Below are 17,453 nucleotides of genomic sequence, written 5' to 3' on the forward strand. Positions count from 1 at the left end.
CCACCCATCTAATTGGTTGGACTGAAAATCTGGTATTGTAATCAGTTAGGCATGTATTACTGTAGTTGTGGCATCCATTGTCTCGCGGGACCCCAGAGTGCCTAGACACACAGTTTGGGAACAACTGTGATTAGCCATTTGGCCTGTAGTTATAATCAGAGTTACCAAACCAATATTCGAAAAAAATTGTTCTAACCTTCTCCTGCTCCCTGTGTAGGTTTATATTACAGACGCAAATAAATCTGTTTTATTTAAGTTAAATGTCACATAAAGAGATGTGATTAGCCCTTCGTTCCCTCCTCCTGCCCCCAATCCAGGGGCTTCATCTAGGGCTGTAAGAAGCACGAGAAGCCCCAGGAAAAATAGCTGCATGTAGCAGTTCCCCAGGACATACCTAATAGGAGAGACTTGTAACACCTGTTAAAGAAAAATGCACTGCAGCTCAACACAAGATAAACTGCAAATATGCACCGTCCCTTATTCTTCAATGATTTTATATATAAATATATGTTTACATTTCTTATGCTGGCAATGCACTACCGTCAGCGGATGTCAGCTGCCCACCCACTTCCCACACAGGGCGCTCATAGATGTAAGACACCAGACAGGTGTCCTACATCTGCGAGCACTGTAGAAATCATTGGATGGTCAGCGACTAGCCAATGATTTCCTTCCCGCACGGTTGGCGTTTCATTGACTCACAAAGCTGCTAAATTTGCAGCTTTGCGAGTCAACCAGAATAAGGCCCGTAATATAAGCGCAGAATAACCAGAATCACAGGCATTTTGTTTCAAGGGATACATAATATCCTCTAATGTAACACACCGCATCAGAGGTTTCATTATCAGTACGAGTCTGAGACACATTTAAGAAATATTAACTTTGGTTTCACGGACATCATTTTCTGTTAAACTAAATGTATATATGATATAGTTGCTAACATTTGTTTTCTCCTCTCTGGGAGTAGCTGGAGAGGAGACCCAATATAGTAGTATTCAGGGGGCGGGGCAAGGCGAATGTCATTAAGCCCCGCCCCCATGGCAGGCAAACACTGCAATTTGCGAGTCCACAGATTGGGGGAGGGGCTAAAATGTCACAAATAATGCAATTTGCGTCATTTTTGCCCCGCCCCCTCGATGCGGACCCGCAGAAACTGGTATTTAGGGCAGTACGGAGGGGGGGGGTGGGGTGCAGGGGGTTCATGGCCAATGTGGGAGAACTGCCCTCCTTCCCGGGGGGGCAGGAGGAGGACCCGAATTTCGGCAAATCCGGGAGGTAGGCAAGCCTGATATATGATACATGCTTTTTTATCCGAACGGCCAACACAGCAAGTAAAACAAGTATCTATGAAAGAGCATCATCAAGCTTATGTCAGTAGAAGAACTATAATGTAACAGCAGTATCCAGTCGCTGAAACACTGATTATTTACATAGTAACACCATTATGACTTGCAGAGGATGCATCCTACTATAAATAGAACTGAAGATAAGCAACACACTATAAACCAATAATAACGAGAAATCATTTTCCACAGAAAACAAATAGTGGAAATTACAAATAAACACTAGACAGGTTTTAATCATTACTGTAAGCACCTTTTTTGTTACATCTATATTTATCTTTAGTTTTCACTACCTGGTACATAAAGAGTGGCTTTAATATGCTTTTTATAACACAAATATTTAAAGGATATGTTTTATATTATATAACTCCTTGAGTGCACCTCGAATTGTATTATTTTTATTTTGTAAATTAATTTGTATCTTGTAAGATTAGTAGCGCCATATTTGTGTGAATGAATCCTATATATGAATATAGGTTAATAGAAACATTTAGAAAAGATACCTCACATTAGAAATCACAGAGGAATAAGGAAGTCCGTTAATACATTTTTAACTATTAGTTGACTCTCGGTCTGATTCAACAAGTCCCACAAATTGCTGAAAATCGCAGATCGCAATTTTCGTCAATCTGTGCTTCCTGACCAGATTTTTAAGTAGTGATGGGGAGGCGGCGCTGCAACAGAGGGCTGGGACAGACCATTGTGTGCAGATGCTGCTTCCGTCAACATGTCTGGCCTGCGCTTGGCTTTGCAGATCGGATGCACAGCCAGGGGTCAGCCAGTGATGGTTGAGCTAAGCAAAGTGCTTGCACATCAGTGGGATGCAGTCAATTTGCCGGCGGTCGGGATCCCGGCGGTCGGAATCCCGACACTGGAATCCCGACCGCCGAAATACCAAAACTTTCTCCCTCCGTGGGTGTCCACGACACCCATAGAGGGAGAATAAAATAGCGTGGCGAGCGTAGCGAGGCACCGGGCCCGCTGCGTGGCGAGCGCAGCGAGCCCGCAAGGGGGGGCGCTCCACGTCCCCCCCATGTCGGGATTTCGGCGGTCGGGATTCCGACCGCCGGCATTACATATCGGATCCACATCAGTGATGTGCACTGCAAATCACTACAGCCTGCTGCCATCCCTTTTTGTGGGACCATCACTTGTCTAGACCCCAGTCACATTATCAGTTTTTATCTTTACCACAATGTTCACCAACTGCCACTATTAACGCCAACCCGAAGCGTGGCGAGCGCAGCGAGCCCGCGAGGGGCGGCGGTACGCGTCCTCCGACCTTTTCATACCCCCACTATCCACGTAGGCGTGGATTTGATTTGAAATTTTATAGTGTGGTGAGCGCAGCGAGCCACCGAGCCCGAAGCGTGACGAGCGCAGCGCGTCCCGCGAGGGGACGTGGATAACTTCACATGTATTCCGCGATGGTATGCGATGGGCGCCATGCTAGGAAACAAGTACCTTTTATTTATATAGTGCTCTTTCTCCAATAGGTGATAAAATGAATGTAGAATGAATGTAATACAGTACAGAAACAATGAAGTACAGACAAGCTTTTCATAAACAATTCTTAATGGAATGAAGGAAATGCTTGAGTAAACAGGAAATGCTTCTCAAACTGTGCGGGGAAGTGAGTTTCATAAAGTTGAAGCTGCATGACTAAACGCTCGACCCCCTGATAATTTACGGGAGATCCTAGGTACTGCTAAAAGTCCTTCATCTACAGAACACAGTAGTCATGTGGGACAGTATGGAATCAGAGGCTGCTTATGTAGGGCTTTGAGACTCAGTAAGTTTACCTTGAAAATGATTCGCCATTTTATGGCCAGCCAGTGAAAGGATTAGAGAATGGGAGTTATGTGGCTAGAATGGAGCTGGTTGGTTAACAGTCTGGCAGCTGTGTTTTGTACCAGCTGTAATCGGTTCTTTGGCTGGTAGACCAAGGTAGAGGGCATTGCAGTAATACAAACGAGATGGTACAAATACTGTACATGTATGAGTTTTGGCAGATCTTCACAGGGTATTAAGTGTTTGATTCTGGCTATGTTCCTCAGGTGAAAGAATGAGGATTTGATTGTGGCTGAAACCTGATGTTTAAGTGTGGAGCCACCATCCAGTACCATGCCAAGATTCTGCACATAATCAGAGTTTTTAGGAAATTTTGTTCAGGGCAGTACATTCAGTTAGAGTGACAACTTTTTGTGCAGTGATTAATGTTGAATCCACAATATCTAAACTTGCACCAGCACCATATTATTTAAGAGATGCGTGTAAACCAGCATATCTTCCCTGTATGCAGAAGTCAAAAACACACAGAACTTGTGATTTACAGCCATGATACTCCCACAACAGTGGTTATGAGCAATCATATTGCCTTATTTTACAGAAAGTCAGATCCAGCCAAGTTCTGCTACACAAGAATAGATGTGTGAGAGACAGAGAGGAGGGGATCCGAATGGAGGAGGATGCGCACAGGCCTTCTCCTCTCTAATAACGCCCCAGGCACCCACCAAGGGCAGCCCACTGCGCTCAGTGTCAGTGAGCCAGATGCAGTCCTGACTTCGCTATTACTGGCAGTGACTTCCTATTGTTAGTGACATCTGTCAGTCACAAACACTACAGGCAGTCCTATTTGGAGGTTTTTACTCCCTCTTGGGCTGCTTAGAGAGACTCGGATAAGCAGAGATTCCTGTAGTTAGACACTTCCTGCCTTTTGCGCAGCCCAATCCAGCTTCTATGCTGCTGCGCATTTGGTCTATAGAGCATTTGGTTACTGTAATGTTAATTATTACTATCATTGTTTCATATATATAGTTAACTTTTGCTTTATTTTTCTGATATTTTTTATCAGAATGAGAAATAGTCGGCTCTTTAGCTTTTATGAACTATATAAAACTCCCAGCACTATAATAATACAAGCAATTGTCTGTCAGCCAAGTCACACAGCATAAAGCAGTGGGTGGGGGCTTGATACAGTATTTTAACAATCACCACAGTAATCTGAGGGTGGGGTGGGCGGCGAGCTTGTTGACTTTGATCCAGCTTTAATGAAAACGTGCAGTAAGTTCAGTAACTTGCAATGCTTGGAGTCTGTAATGAACAGCATCCTCTCCCTACCCTTTACTTTATAAAATAATTACCAACCTGGTGACATTGAACTTGTTGTGATAGCATTATATGTTCACCTCTATCCTTCACTCTCTTCTACATTCACTATATCACAAGTTGGATACATAGGTGTGTGTGCTGATTCTTTCCATCCTGTATCAGTTTGACAGAAGTATCAAGTCACACCCATTGCTGTTGTCAATATGTAGATGCTTTGAACAGATACCTTTTGGCCTAGTCCTTCCCAGAAGCTCTAAATGTCTAGGTTTGCCTGTTGTAAGCAGCAACCTAAAGTTTTTCTTTTCCTAGACATTGATAGTAGGCACGCACTACCTGATAAGCCAGGAGGTCTAATGCCCTGATGCAAAGGTATTACACGATCTCTTCAGTACTACATACCTCCCAACTGTCCCGCTTATCGCGGGAACGTCCCGATATTTTGGGACATTCCCGCGTCCCTCCCGCCGCCGGCAGTGTCCCGCGGCGCGGGGGGGGGGGTTAGTTGGGAGTCCCCCCCTGTAGTCCGTGAATAGACGCATGCACACAGCGTCTATTCATGCAGGCAGAGGGGCTGGGCATGCCCCCACCGCGGCGAAAAACAGGGGTGTGGCCTCGTGATAGCCCCACGATTATAGGCCATGCCCCCTTTCTGGCAGGCCAAACCCCCCAAAATTTGACACAGTCCAGCCGCTGCCATCCCAGATGTTGGGAGGTATGCTTATATGTTAGTTGGGCGCCCACTATAGTTAGTACGCCCATACCCCCACTATCCATGTCAGCATGGAGTTGATCTTATATAGTGTGGCGAGTGTAGCGAGCCCCGCGAGGGGACACGGAAAACTAAGCAAGTAGCTTAGTGGGCGCCGAACTAACATATAAGTACCATCTCTTCTGATTAAATGTGCACATTATACATGTTCAAAAAGGAAACTCGGCCCATTCAATGCCCTAGGGAGCTACTGGTAATGAAAGGGGTTAAATCCATAGCTATTTTTGTTCTAAAGCTAGGTACACACTTTCACATTCATACTTCAGATGGGTATCTTCTTATACAGTTAAACTTACGACTGAGAGTCCAGATGAGCATGCAGATACTGTAGTTTTGTGTGTAGACACTGCCACAATCTACCATTACATCTGTGATCTTAATCTCTTGAAACCATCTGCTGAAAAGGTCATGACTGCAGGAGCATCAGTGCTGTAGAAGTATTGGCCAGTTACTGGTGCATACAGTACATATGCTTTGTCCAACATTGTACCATTGTATCTGACTTATATTAGGACCCCAATAAAGCCTGATCTTCTAATGCAATCAGTTTTCTTCCAAAAACAACATTATCCGAGGTGCATATACATTTAAAATATCACATAAAAGGATCAGGTATCGGAATAATTGACAATTGTATAGGTGGGTACCCAGCTTCAATTATTACATCTGAACTCCAAATTACTGTAAATACAGTGTTGTTGTTGCAAAAAGCTATGAGAAGTGATCTAATGGGTATTGCATATGAGCTCCACCTAGTCCTTGTGATATTTGCAATGTACTGCATTGCACAAAAGTCTATAGAAAACACAAAGCAGCTTTTCCAAATGATTGTCACGGGCAGGGTGTTGTGCAGCAACTGGACCTGACCGGAGAGCAACAGGAGCTATGACAAGCTTGATAGGGACAATACATTGTGAGAATACCTGCTGCAGCTCTAAATTATTTGTTTATGTTCTACTTAAGAAATGTCCCTATAACACAAATAAATACGTCTCTAAATAGATGTAAAATAATCAAAAAAACTAAATTGAGCCATAACATTTTCTATTTTATAATTAAAACAATCATTTAAAAGTGGTATAAAGGTGGCCATATACAGGTCTGACTTTATCGGACCTGATTTGCCTTGAACTCTCCCAGCAACGCCCCAGGAGGGCTCCATCTGACTTAGCACTTAATCACATGTAAAAGAACCCCCAGGGATCTGCTGGTGGGATATACAGGCATCGCGGGTGCCACAGATGGTCCGATTTCGATCTATCTTATGTGCTGCACAGGGTCCATTCCAATGTGCATGGGAACCCACATCAGATCCAATCTACTGTCAAATTCCTCTGACATGGCCAGTTTTTATCCTATATGTCAGTGCCCAATGTTGGAATCGGATGAAAACTGGCCAAATTAGATCTGTGCATTTCCTTTTGGGGAATGTACACATCATTTTTGTCAAGTGTTTGTTTCAGTTTGAGTCAATTTCAGCCCATTAAAAGCAGATATTATACAAACCTTTCCACCTCAGTTTCAGAAATTTGTAAGCCGGGTGACTTCTAATTAAGAGAGTTTGTAATACTTATGTCGGTATCCTATTAACTGCAGTACATTTCCGCAGCTAATGGATTCTGGTGTTTATGCGATGAATCATGATGGACATACCCACCAGCTGTTCGTCAAGATTGCATGCAGCTCAATTTGGATATCTTTCAAAAATGGCCCATACGCTGTAGCTAGATTTTTCCTCTTTCCTCAACATCTTTCGTCCATGGCATGGGTTCAAGGGAAATTAGTCATCAATGTCTTTCAACAAAATTGGTCAAAAAAATTGTACAGTGTGTATGCACCTCAACTGCTGAGCAAGGCTGTTGTAGTTACAATGGACATGTACACACAGAAGTCCCAAATCTTTTAATCTTATTCAAGTTAAAGACACCATTATATACTCAAAGGTAGACAATACTAATTATTTTTTCTTTCATAAGTACACATATAAAACACAATTAATTAAAATAAACACCCCCACAAGCGTGACAAACACTTATTATACATATTATAATTTTAGATGATTATTTTGGTTGATTTTGATCTGTTTAAGTTGAGTAGGTTGAGTTGAATTGTGGGAAGAACCTTATAAACCACTTCACCCTTCAATGCACACAGATACTATAAACCAGTGATGGCTAACCTTGACACTCCAGCTCTTGTTGAACTACACATCCCAGCATGCCCTGCTACACTTTTACTATTTGGCCATGCTAAAACTGATGCAGGGCATGCTGGGATATGTAGTTCAACAACTGCTGGAGTGTCAAGGTTAGCCATCACTGCTATAAACAATGGGCCCCATTTAACAAGATAAGAAACTAGGTGTAATATACCACCTGCTCTTGTTGCCTCTTGCAGTGCTATTAAGCTACTGCTGGTTTTAAACACAGTACTAGGAGTTGAATTAGGGACCTACAGTATGTGTCAAGTCACAGACACTGGCCCTCATTCAGCTTCAGTTGCAGTTTTGTCAAAACAGCAAAACAGCAACTGCTGTCTCTAACATGCTGAGTGCCAGACCAGCACAGGGGAAGGCCACCCAGCATACACAGCATCTCCCAATGCATTTGCATATCAGAAATGTACTTGCATCACACAATGGTATGCTGTCACATTTCTATGGTAGTCCCCTGCCTGCACAGCCTGGTTGCGAAGGCAGGTGCAGGGCCGCTATTTTGCAACTTGCAGCAGCTGCCATTTTTGTTTTCAGAAGTACTCATTGCCTCCACATTTAGCCAACTGAATAAAGACAGTAGAATCCGTGACAGTGGGAACATTCATGTAAGTGTGTCGAGGGCCGGCTCTTCCATTAGGCAGCTTTAGGCAGCTGCCTAGGTGTGCCAGCATCTAGTGGGAGAGGGTGCCACCAAGTCTGCCTATAACAAAATTAAGGATGTCTACGAGGAAGACATCCTTGTTGTACTTAATACAGGTGGCAGCACCAAACTTTCACTTGAGAGTCTGTAAATGAGTATTGGTAGCAGAGTTGTGAGGAGGAAGTTTTGCTTAGGGTGCTGAAAGCCTAATGGGGCCTACACATGAGGCAACTGTGCAGAGCAATCTGAGCGATGTTATATAGCTCAGCAAGATCACTCAGCACACAGCGCTGCACAGCAATAAGTCAGGGCCAGTGTCCTCCCGTGGGAACACTGACCCTGACTGGTGATCTGACTAGATTTATTATGCATGCAGGATCTTAATCCCCTGGTGATAGCATTGCGCTGCTCGCTATGGCCCCTACACAGTGCGATGTTGAGTAATTTCTAAGCAATCGCTTAGAATATGGGCTGAGATCTCCCCGTATGTAGGCCCCATAACATCGGCCTGAGTGTGTCACTTCATACAGTAGCTGCAGGTCAGATTGTGTCTGCTCCTCCCCATTACACTCAGGAAACAATCAACACTTATTTTTTGCTTGTATGTGCCAGCACACTTCCTATCTACTGTAGTATACAGTAATGCTTTCTCATGAGAACAATTTGTTGCAAATAGCTCAGCTGAAATGGTTTGGAGCTATTCCAGATGATCCTATCTCATGCTCATTGTTTTCTTATTCTCATGTATATTTGCTTCGTTATTTCACTTTGTTGTTTGCTATCATTTTAAGCAGCTGATTTACATCTTTTTTAGCACAGAATGAGAAATTAAAATATTGTTTATTGTGCCAATGGTTATTAATACCCCTTTTCCACTAGCCTAAATATCCTGGGGTTTTTGTATAGGAGCACACAAAACCCGGGATTGCAGGCAGGTAGAAATGCACGCAGTTGAAATTGTTAGATTGCAGCGCTCAGCGCCTGTCTCCGCATACACTGCTTAGTGTAAGACTTACAGTCTTCCTTTTCCCCCTTGCAACCAACGTAGTTAAGCGTCACCCTGAGTGACAGGTCGCTTAAGCGAATAGCAGGGCAGAGACCCCTGACCCTGCTGGCAGCGTTACTCTTTCCTGTGAGGAAGTCCCCGCGTTAGAGTGTGCCTCAGATCGTGTGTGACTCCGTCCATGCTGTTTGTAGCTCCACGTGCACCGGAGCGCATAGGAGCAAGCCCCCGCTGTAATCCCGTTACCAGCGTGACTTTTGCACAGGGAGATCAGTCATCATTGGCAGCAGCGAGACTGGGAGAGATACCGCAGCGTAAACCAGCAGACTGTCATTTACCCTGCACGCGCCAAAACGCTACAGCTAAGTAACAACCAGAGACTGTCGTTACCAAATGTACAAGTTGTATTACTGCTTGAAGTTAACTACTAAAGTACTGTTGTAACCTACAAGCCTGCCACTTGAATAAACCCTTCAAACTGGTTATATCTTCTAAGTGTGAGGTCTAACAACCACACTGCACGTACTTATATACACTCTGCCAATAGGTTATGGGCCCAGCACGTCACGTGCGCGAAGATTAACCCCCTGAAGACAAAGTGCTAGCGCAGTACATAAAAGAACACAAAGGAATTATTTCTAAATTGCCATTTGTGGAAGAGTTAACGAGAATGCACAGTACAGGGCATAGCATGAACTTTCCAAAGCTCAAAGGCTCAGAGAATTACACTACATGGAAGTTCGCTATGGAAATGCAGCTTAAGAGGGAGAAGCTATGGAAAGTCACAATAGCCCCAGGAGAAAGTCCAAACCCAGAAGAGGTAGACAAGGCCATTGGCACAATAGGCCTGGCTGTGGAGCAGCATGTTTATTCTACTATCTGTGGGAAGGAGTCCGCTAAGGACATGTGGACAACTCTACAAGGTGCTTATGAAAATAAAGGCTTAATGAGAAGGATAAGTCTGAGACGCACACTGTATGGAACAAAATTGAATGCATGCAAGGACATGAACGACTATATTGATAAAATACTATCGATAGCTCAGCAATTGGCGTGTGTAGGAGCAAAAGTGGATGAGGAAGAAGTAGCAATGGTAATGCTGCAGAATTTGACAGAGGAATTTGACTTTCTGGTTGTCGCACTAGAGTCAAATGAGACCAAGCTTACAACTGAAGTTGTGAGAGCCAAACTACTACAGTTCCAAGAGAGAATCCACAAGGATGCCATAGCTGAAGGTTCTGCCTTAGTAGCAAAGGGTGCGAAACCCAAGAAATGCACATTCAAATGTTATGTGTGCCACAAAGTAGGGCACAAGGCTTCAGAATGCAGGCTGAAGAACACTAGTGGCATGCACAAGCGGCATGATAAAAAGAACGAGTCAGCACTGAATGTAACAGACAAGCCAAGGAGGGATCTCTGGTACATGGACTCGGGAGCCTCTAGACACTTCAGCTGCAACAAGGAGTGGTTCAATTCTTTAACACAGTGTAACCCCACAACAGTTACCGGGATTGGTGAAAAGATCCTTACTGCTTCAAGTGTTGGGACAATCACAGTGAGACTAAGAATTGAGGGACAGACAGTAGTCACAGATATCCAAGACGTCCTGTATGTACCAGAATTGGGAAGTAACCTCATCGCTATCAGCGTACTCGAGGCAAAAGGCTACAGAGTCCAGTTTGCAAAGGGCAAGTGCATGGTGCATAATGAAAGAGGGACTGTAATTGCTTCAGCAACCCGATGCAACCAACTATACGTCCTAGACACAGATGAATGTGTAGCTTTGGCAGCCTCTGCTGAAAATGAGTCCATGGAGCTCTGGCACAGACGTTTGGGACACTTAGGATATGATAATGTCCAGAAATTAGCTGATGGGATGGCAACAGGAATCACAGTGAAAGACACCGGAAGACCTGTGTGCGAGAGTTGCATAAAAGGCAAGCAGACCCGCAACCCATTTCCCAAGTCAGCAGGCAGAGCAGAAACACAACTAGTTTTGGTACACACAGATGTGTGCGGACCAATGGAAGAGGAGTCAACCAGTGGTTACAAATACTTCATGACTCTCATCGATGACGCCACAAGAATGACACACGTATACTTCATAAAGAAGAAAAGTGAGGTGGTCAAGAAAATTGTGGAGTACAAGAACCTAGTGGAAACTCAGACGGGCCTAAAACTAAAGGTCCTGAGATCCGACAATGGGGGAGAGTACGAAAATGAAGTACTAACCGACTTCCTAAAAAGGCATGGCATAAAGCATCAGCTGACGATGGCCTACACGCCTGAACAGAATGGCGTAAGTGAAAGGGCGAACAGAACAATCGTTGAAAGAGCACGAGCGATGGTGAACGATGCTGGCCTGGAGAAGAGTTTTTGGGCAGAAGCTGTATCTACTGCAGTATACCTGAAAAACAGAACACCTACAGTGGCTGTGAAGGGAAAAACCCCCTTAGAGGCCTGGTCTGGGAAGAAGCCAGACATCAGTCACCTCCGTGTCTTTGGGAGCAGAGCTTATGCACATATACCAAAAGAGAGAAGGAAGAAACTTGACCCAAAATCAAGACAGTGCATATTGCTAGGCTATTGTGAGGAGAGCAAAGGGTACAGGCTCTGGGATGCAGAGAACAGACGTCTCCTGAAATCAAGAGATGTGATATTTCAAGAAACAGCATCACCCACAAAAGCAAAAGAGCAAGAAAAGCAAGCACTAGTAGAGGTATGTGAAATAGAAAGCATACCTGCAACAGAAAATACTGAAGAAGGAAGCGAACCAACTAAAAGAGCTTCTGTGAGAAGAAACAAGGGCATACCAGCCAGAAGATATGAGGAAGAATATGCGAATATTGCTTTCAGTGAACCTCAGAGTATTCAAGAAGCGAAAGCGTGCAGTGATTGGGCGAAATGGAAATCTGCAATAGACACAGAGTTATCAGCACTGAGAGAGAACGATACTTGGACCATAGTAAATAGGCCAAGCAACCGCAAGACAGTCAAGAACAAGTGGGTCTTCTGCAAGAAGTTAAATTCAGACGGAGAAGTTGCCCGTTACAAAGCCCGTCTTGTTGCTAAGGGATACACACAGAGATCCGGAATTGACTATGGGGAGATATACTCACCTGTTGCGAGGTATAACACTCTCAGATTAGTAATTGCAGTCGCCACTTTACAAGACTTACTGCTATACCAATTAGACTTCGATTCAGCGTTTCTAAATGGAGAACTACTTGAAGAGATCTATATGGAATCACCAGATCATTATGATGAGAATGAACTTCAGACAGAGAAAGTGTGTCTTCTGAAAAAATCCATATATGGCCTAAAGCAGAGTGGTCGTTGCTGGTACATAAAATTGGACACAGTACTGCTTGAAATGAATTTTATTAGATCAGAGACTGACCACTGCCTTTATCACAAAACTCTGGGAGAAAAGTTGTTCATCATAGCAGTCTATGTGGATGATATACTTATAGCAGGTCACGAAGATCACATCACAAGTGTAAGAGATCAACTGAAACAGAGATTCAAGTTGAAAGACTTAGGTCCAGCCAATCATCTGTTGGGCATGAGGATTGTTCAAAACTTGCAAAAGGGAACAGTCACAGTCGACCAACAAACGTACATCGAGGCAACAATCTTGAAGTATGGGATGGCAGACTCCAAGTCAGTGAATACACCAATTGACAAAAGCATCAAGATTACAAAAAGTATGTCACCAACCACACAAGAAGAAATAGAGGAAATGCAAGATGTTCCTTACAAGAACGTGGTTGGAAGTCTTATGTATGCAAGTATTGGAACTCGTCCAGACATCACTCATGCAGTCAGTCGGGTGAGCCAATTTGCAATAAATCCTGGAAGACAACACTGGATCGCAGTGAAGAGGATTCTGAGATACCTAAAAGGTACAAGTTCCTTGAAATTAAAATTCGCCAAGACAAGCAATTCAAATTTGAAAGTCTTCTGCGATGCCGACTGGGGAGCAGATGAAGATGATCGTCGTTCCCACACCGGTTACCTGTTCACACTGGCCGGAGCAGCAGTTAGTTGGGCGAGTAGAAAACAACCGACCGTTGCTCTCTCAACAACCGAGGCCGAATACATGGCTCTTACAGAGACATCAAAAGAAGCACTCTGGATCAAAGAGACTTTGTGTGAGTTAGGTCTACTTTATGAAGAAGAGACTATCAGTATCGCATGTGATAACAGGGGAGCAATAGATCTTTCCTGTACTACCAAGCACCATGGAAGGTCAAAGCACATCGCGATAAGACATCACTTCATCAGAGAACTAGTGGAGAACAAGTCCATCGATGTTGAATACATTGCAAGTGAACAGAATGTCGCTGACATGCTTACTAAAGGACTGTCGGGAAACTTGCTTATTAAGTTCGTGAAGGACTGTGGACTTGTCTAAGTTCAAAAAATGTTGATTTGAAGTTTTGATGTTCTGAATGTCTTTTTTTCTCTCTAACCATATTTTCGGTTACAGGTATTACAAAAGGACAAAGCATTGTATTGAGTTCTTTTATGTAGCCGAAGACAGCCTTAAGCGAGGGGGAGTGTTAGATTGCAGCGCTCAGCGCCTGTCTCCGCATACACTGCTTAGTGTAAGACTTACAGTCTTCCTTTTCCCCCTTGCAACCAACGTAGTTAAGCGTCACCCTGAGTGACAGGTCGCTTAAGCGAATAGCAGGGCAGAGACCCCTGACCCTGCTGGCAGCGTTACTCTTTCCTGTGAGGAAGTCCCCGCGTTAGAGTGTGCCTCAGATCGTGTGTGACTCCGTCCATGCTGTTTGTAGCTCCACGTGCACCGGAGCGCATAGGAGCAAGCCCCCGCTGTAATCCCGTTACCAGCGTGACTTTTGCACAGGGAGATCAGTCATCATTGGCAGCAGCGAGACTGGGAGAGATACCGCAGCGTAAACCAGCAGACTGTCATTTACCCTGCACGCCCCAAAACGCTACAGCTAAGTAACAACCAGAGACTGTCGTTACCAAATGTACAAGTTGTATTACTGCTTGAAGTTAACTACTAAAGTACTGTTGTAACCTACAAGCCTGCCACTTGAATAAACCCTTCAAACTGGTTATATCTTCTAAGTGTGAGGTCTAACAACCACACTGCACGTACTTATATACACTCTGCCAATAGAAATGACCCGGGTTGTGAGACCTGGTATTTCAACCTGGGTAGCGATCAGGTTTGAACCCGGGTTCAACCCGGCCTACTGTGCAGTGTGAACAGGTAATGCTCCTTTCAGACCGCACTTAAAAACCGGTATTTTGCCAATTTTTAACCCTTAATCTGTGCGGTCTGAAAGGTGCAGGACCACTTAACCGTTTTACAAAAGCCGATTTTGTAAAACGGTTAAAATGGAGGGTCCTACCCGTTTCAGACCCGGTATTTTGGCATCAAAATCGGGTCTGAAACGGTATTTAGGACCCAGCCAATAAGCTGGGTCCTAAATTCAGCGCAGTGAATATTTAATGAGCTCATTAAATATTCATTGCACTGGAGCCCCCCGCGCAGGTTAACATCTCCTCTCACCCCCTCCCCCTTATAAGAAAAGTGACTTTCGGAAAATGGCTGCCCCCATACGAAAGACAGTTTTTTAAAACAAGTTTTCCTATGGGGCAGCCATTTTCCGAAAGTCACTTTTTTTTTCATAAGCGCAGCCAGCCGTCCATACTGCCGGGATCCTCAGGAGTTGGGGGGGGGGGGGGGGGGTTAACCCGCGGTGGGGGAGGGGAGGGGGGTTAACCCGCAGGGGGGGGTAAACACATTGGGGGTTGTTATTCCTAGGGGGGGGTGTTAACACGTGGGGGTGGTTAACGGGGGGGTTTGTTGTGTGTGTTAACCCGCGCGGGGGGGGGGGGTTAGGGGGGGCGCGCTGAAGACTGGCTTTGACCCTGTATTTGGAAAGTTTCCAAAAACGGGTCTGCCAGTGTCCAAAAACCGCACTTAAACGGTAATATACCGTTTAAGAGATGCGGTGTGACAGGGGTTTTACCTGGCAGACCCGTTTTTGGAAACGTTTTCAAATTCAGGGTCAAAGCCAGTTTTGCTGTCTGAAACCAGCATAAGACAGGTCAATTCGACCCAGGTCCCGTGACTGCAATACAGTAGCCGGCACTGGGAGATTCTCTCATTTTCCAGCATCGGCTCACTATCCGCCTCCGTTGAGGTCACTCACCTGGCATAATGCCAGGTGGGGACGCTAGTGGAAAAGGGTTCACAAGCTAGGTCCCAACCGGGTTGGAGCCGGGTACAAAATCCCAGGTGCGACCCGGCTTGTAGATGGAAAAGGGGTATTAATAGTATTACCCCTTTGAGTCCAGGGTACTGAAAACTGCTGAATATGTGACAGCTTTGAAAAAGTTAATTTACCCCAATGTCCAGGGGTGCTTTAAGAGAGGAGTGTACCTGCATGCAGCCTCCTTTGCCAGCCCCCTTCACTCTGACGAAGTCTACTGCGCTAGCGTAGGTCTCTGGGAACATGGCACCCGCACCTTGTTCCTGGGGACATATCCAGTGCATATAATATATGGATGCAGTGTGTATGGTGTGGGCCAAGGGCCCGTGTGCATCGGACACACTGCATCCTTTATAGAAATGTCTATGCCAATGTCTATGCCCCAGAAATCATCTCTCTAAAGCCCCTTATACACTACGCGATCCCCACCGATGCCGATACTGGTGGCAGTGGGGTACCGGCAGGGTACTTGCATTAGCACGTGCATAAACGGGGAAGGCAGCGACATTGGGGAGATGACAGGGGAAGCGACGGCCATGCCATATCTTTTACTATATCACGGTCACTTAGTGTGGTTGGGGGTTTTAAAGGTTACCCACATCGTTTGTTATTTTTGTGACAGACAATATATTGTAATATATATATATTTATAAATATATATATATATATATATATATATATATATATATATAGTAGATTGGGGGTGGCGGCACTCAGAAATATTCACAGGACAGTGGGTGGTGGTGAGAAACCGACGTTTCAAGGTCCGTAGACCTTTTTATCAAGGTGCTTTTTACCAGCACCTTGATAAAAAGGTCTATGGACCTTGAAACGTGGCTCCCCCCTAACCTCTTGCCACTCATGAGTGGAAAGGCGGGACAGTCACAGAACAAAGTGACTGTCCCACAAAGCGGCAAAGGTATGATTAGAAAGTTTTTATCCTTATATAGAAATAAAATATCTCAATTTCTGACATTGGGAATTTGTAAATGGTACTTTGGGGTAAATGTAATAGGGTGTGAGAAGCCAGAGGTGCTGGATTTTTTTTTAGAAATTGTAAATGATTGCCACTTTAAAAATATGGCCATTTTGGGACAAACTCCTGCACCTCCGGCTTCTTGCACCGGGTCACAGTTACCGCTAATAGTTAATGCTTCTAAAGAAATATGTACTTTATTTCATGCTTTTGAAGTCGGGAGTTCTGTTGAAGATGGGGTGTTGCCCATAGCAACCTATCAGATTCTATCTATTATTTTCTAGAAGGTGCTAAATATATAAGAAGTAGACTCTGATTGGTTGCTATGGGCAACATCCGATTGAACATCTTAGTAAATTTACCCCTCTGTCTCTCTATTATTGCCCAGTCTTGTTTTATTGTTTTTTTCCATTTGTAAAGTGCAACAGAATATGCTGGCACTATATATATATATATATATATATATATATATATATATATATATATATATAAATGTTAGAAAATAAATAATATATATATTTTTTTATTTGTCTTCAAGGTCATCACACCGTCTACATTGGAGTTCACGTTCCCAAGAGTTACAGGAGGAGGAGACGCCATAGACGCAGAACTGGCCACAAAGACAAAAAAGAGAGAGATAAATCAGATAATTATTCTGATGTTGAAAAATCTGATACTGAAAATGTAGATGAGCACAGCTCCAACATCCTTAAACCCCTCAGTAAGTACAATACATAATTTATCTTTTGCATTGTTGAAAGGAAGTTGTCTTAGTATTACATATTGCTGGTTAGGGAGCAGTATTTACTGGAGTGCACAGTACCCAAACAACTATATTGCTAAGCATTAAATAAAATTGAATAAAGGTGTTTTATTAATTTAGTTTTTCTAGGCCTAATGCTTTATGCTTATATTTAAAATCACACTTTTCTTAGCAGTGATGCCTAGGACTGACCTGTAGTCACATCTTCCTTTAATTAGACCACACCTTTAAAAAAATCTGTCACACCTAGGAACAAACCCATGACTTACTTTATTGCAGTCTGACACAATACTTATGACGCTATTTGCTCCTGTATCTGACAAAGTTTGTCACTGACAGTGCAAGGGAGATGAGAACAGCCAGGTGATCCTGGGGA

General features: G+C 44.0%; 1 protein-coding gene across 4 annotated transcripts in view; it reads left to right on the forward strand.

The window, feature by feature from the left end:
• SLC4A4 (solute carrier family 4 member 4) overlaps positions 1 to 17,453 on the forward strand; it is a 245,286-nt gene that overhangs the window by 59,947 nt on the left and 167,886 nt on the right. For all 4 annotated transcript variants that reach the window (XM_083174618.1, XM_083174619.1, XM_083174625.1 and 1 more), the window contains exon 3: positions 16,853 to 17,035. In XM_083174618.1, coding sequence (XP_083030744.1) covers positions 16,853 to 17,035 — 183 coding nt within the window. The remainder of the gene's footprint in view (positions 1 to 16,852; positions 17,036 to 17,453) is intronic.

This window comes from Crinia signifera, chromosome 1, assembly GCF_055691185.1.
Source record: "Crinia signifera chromosome 1, ASM5569118v1, whole genome shotgun sequence".
Lineage (NCBI taxonomy): Eukaryota > Metazoa > Chordata > Amphibia > Anura > Myobatrachidae > Crinia > Crinia signifera.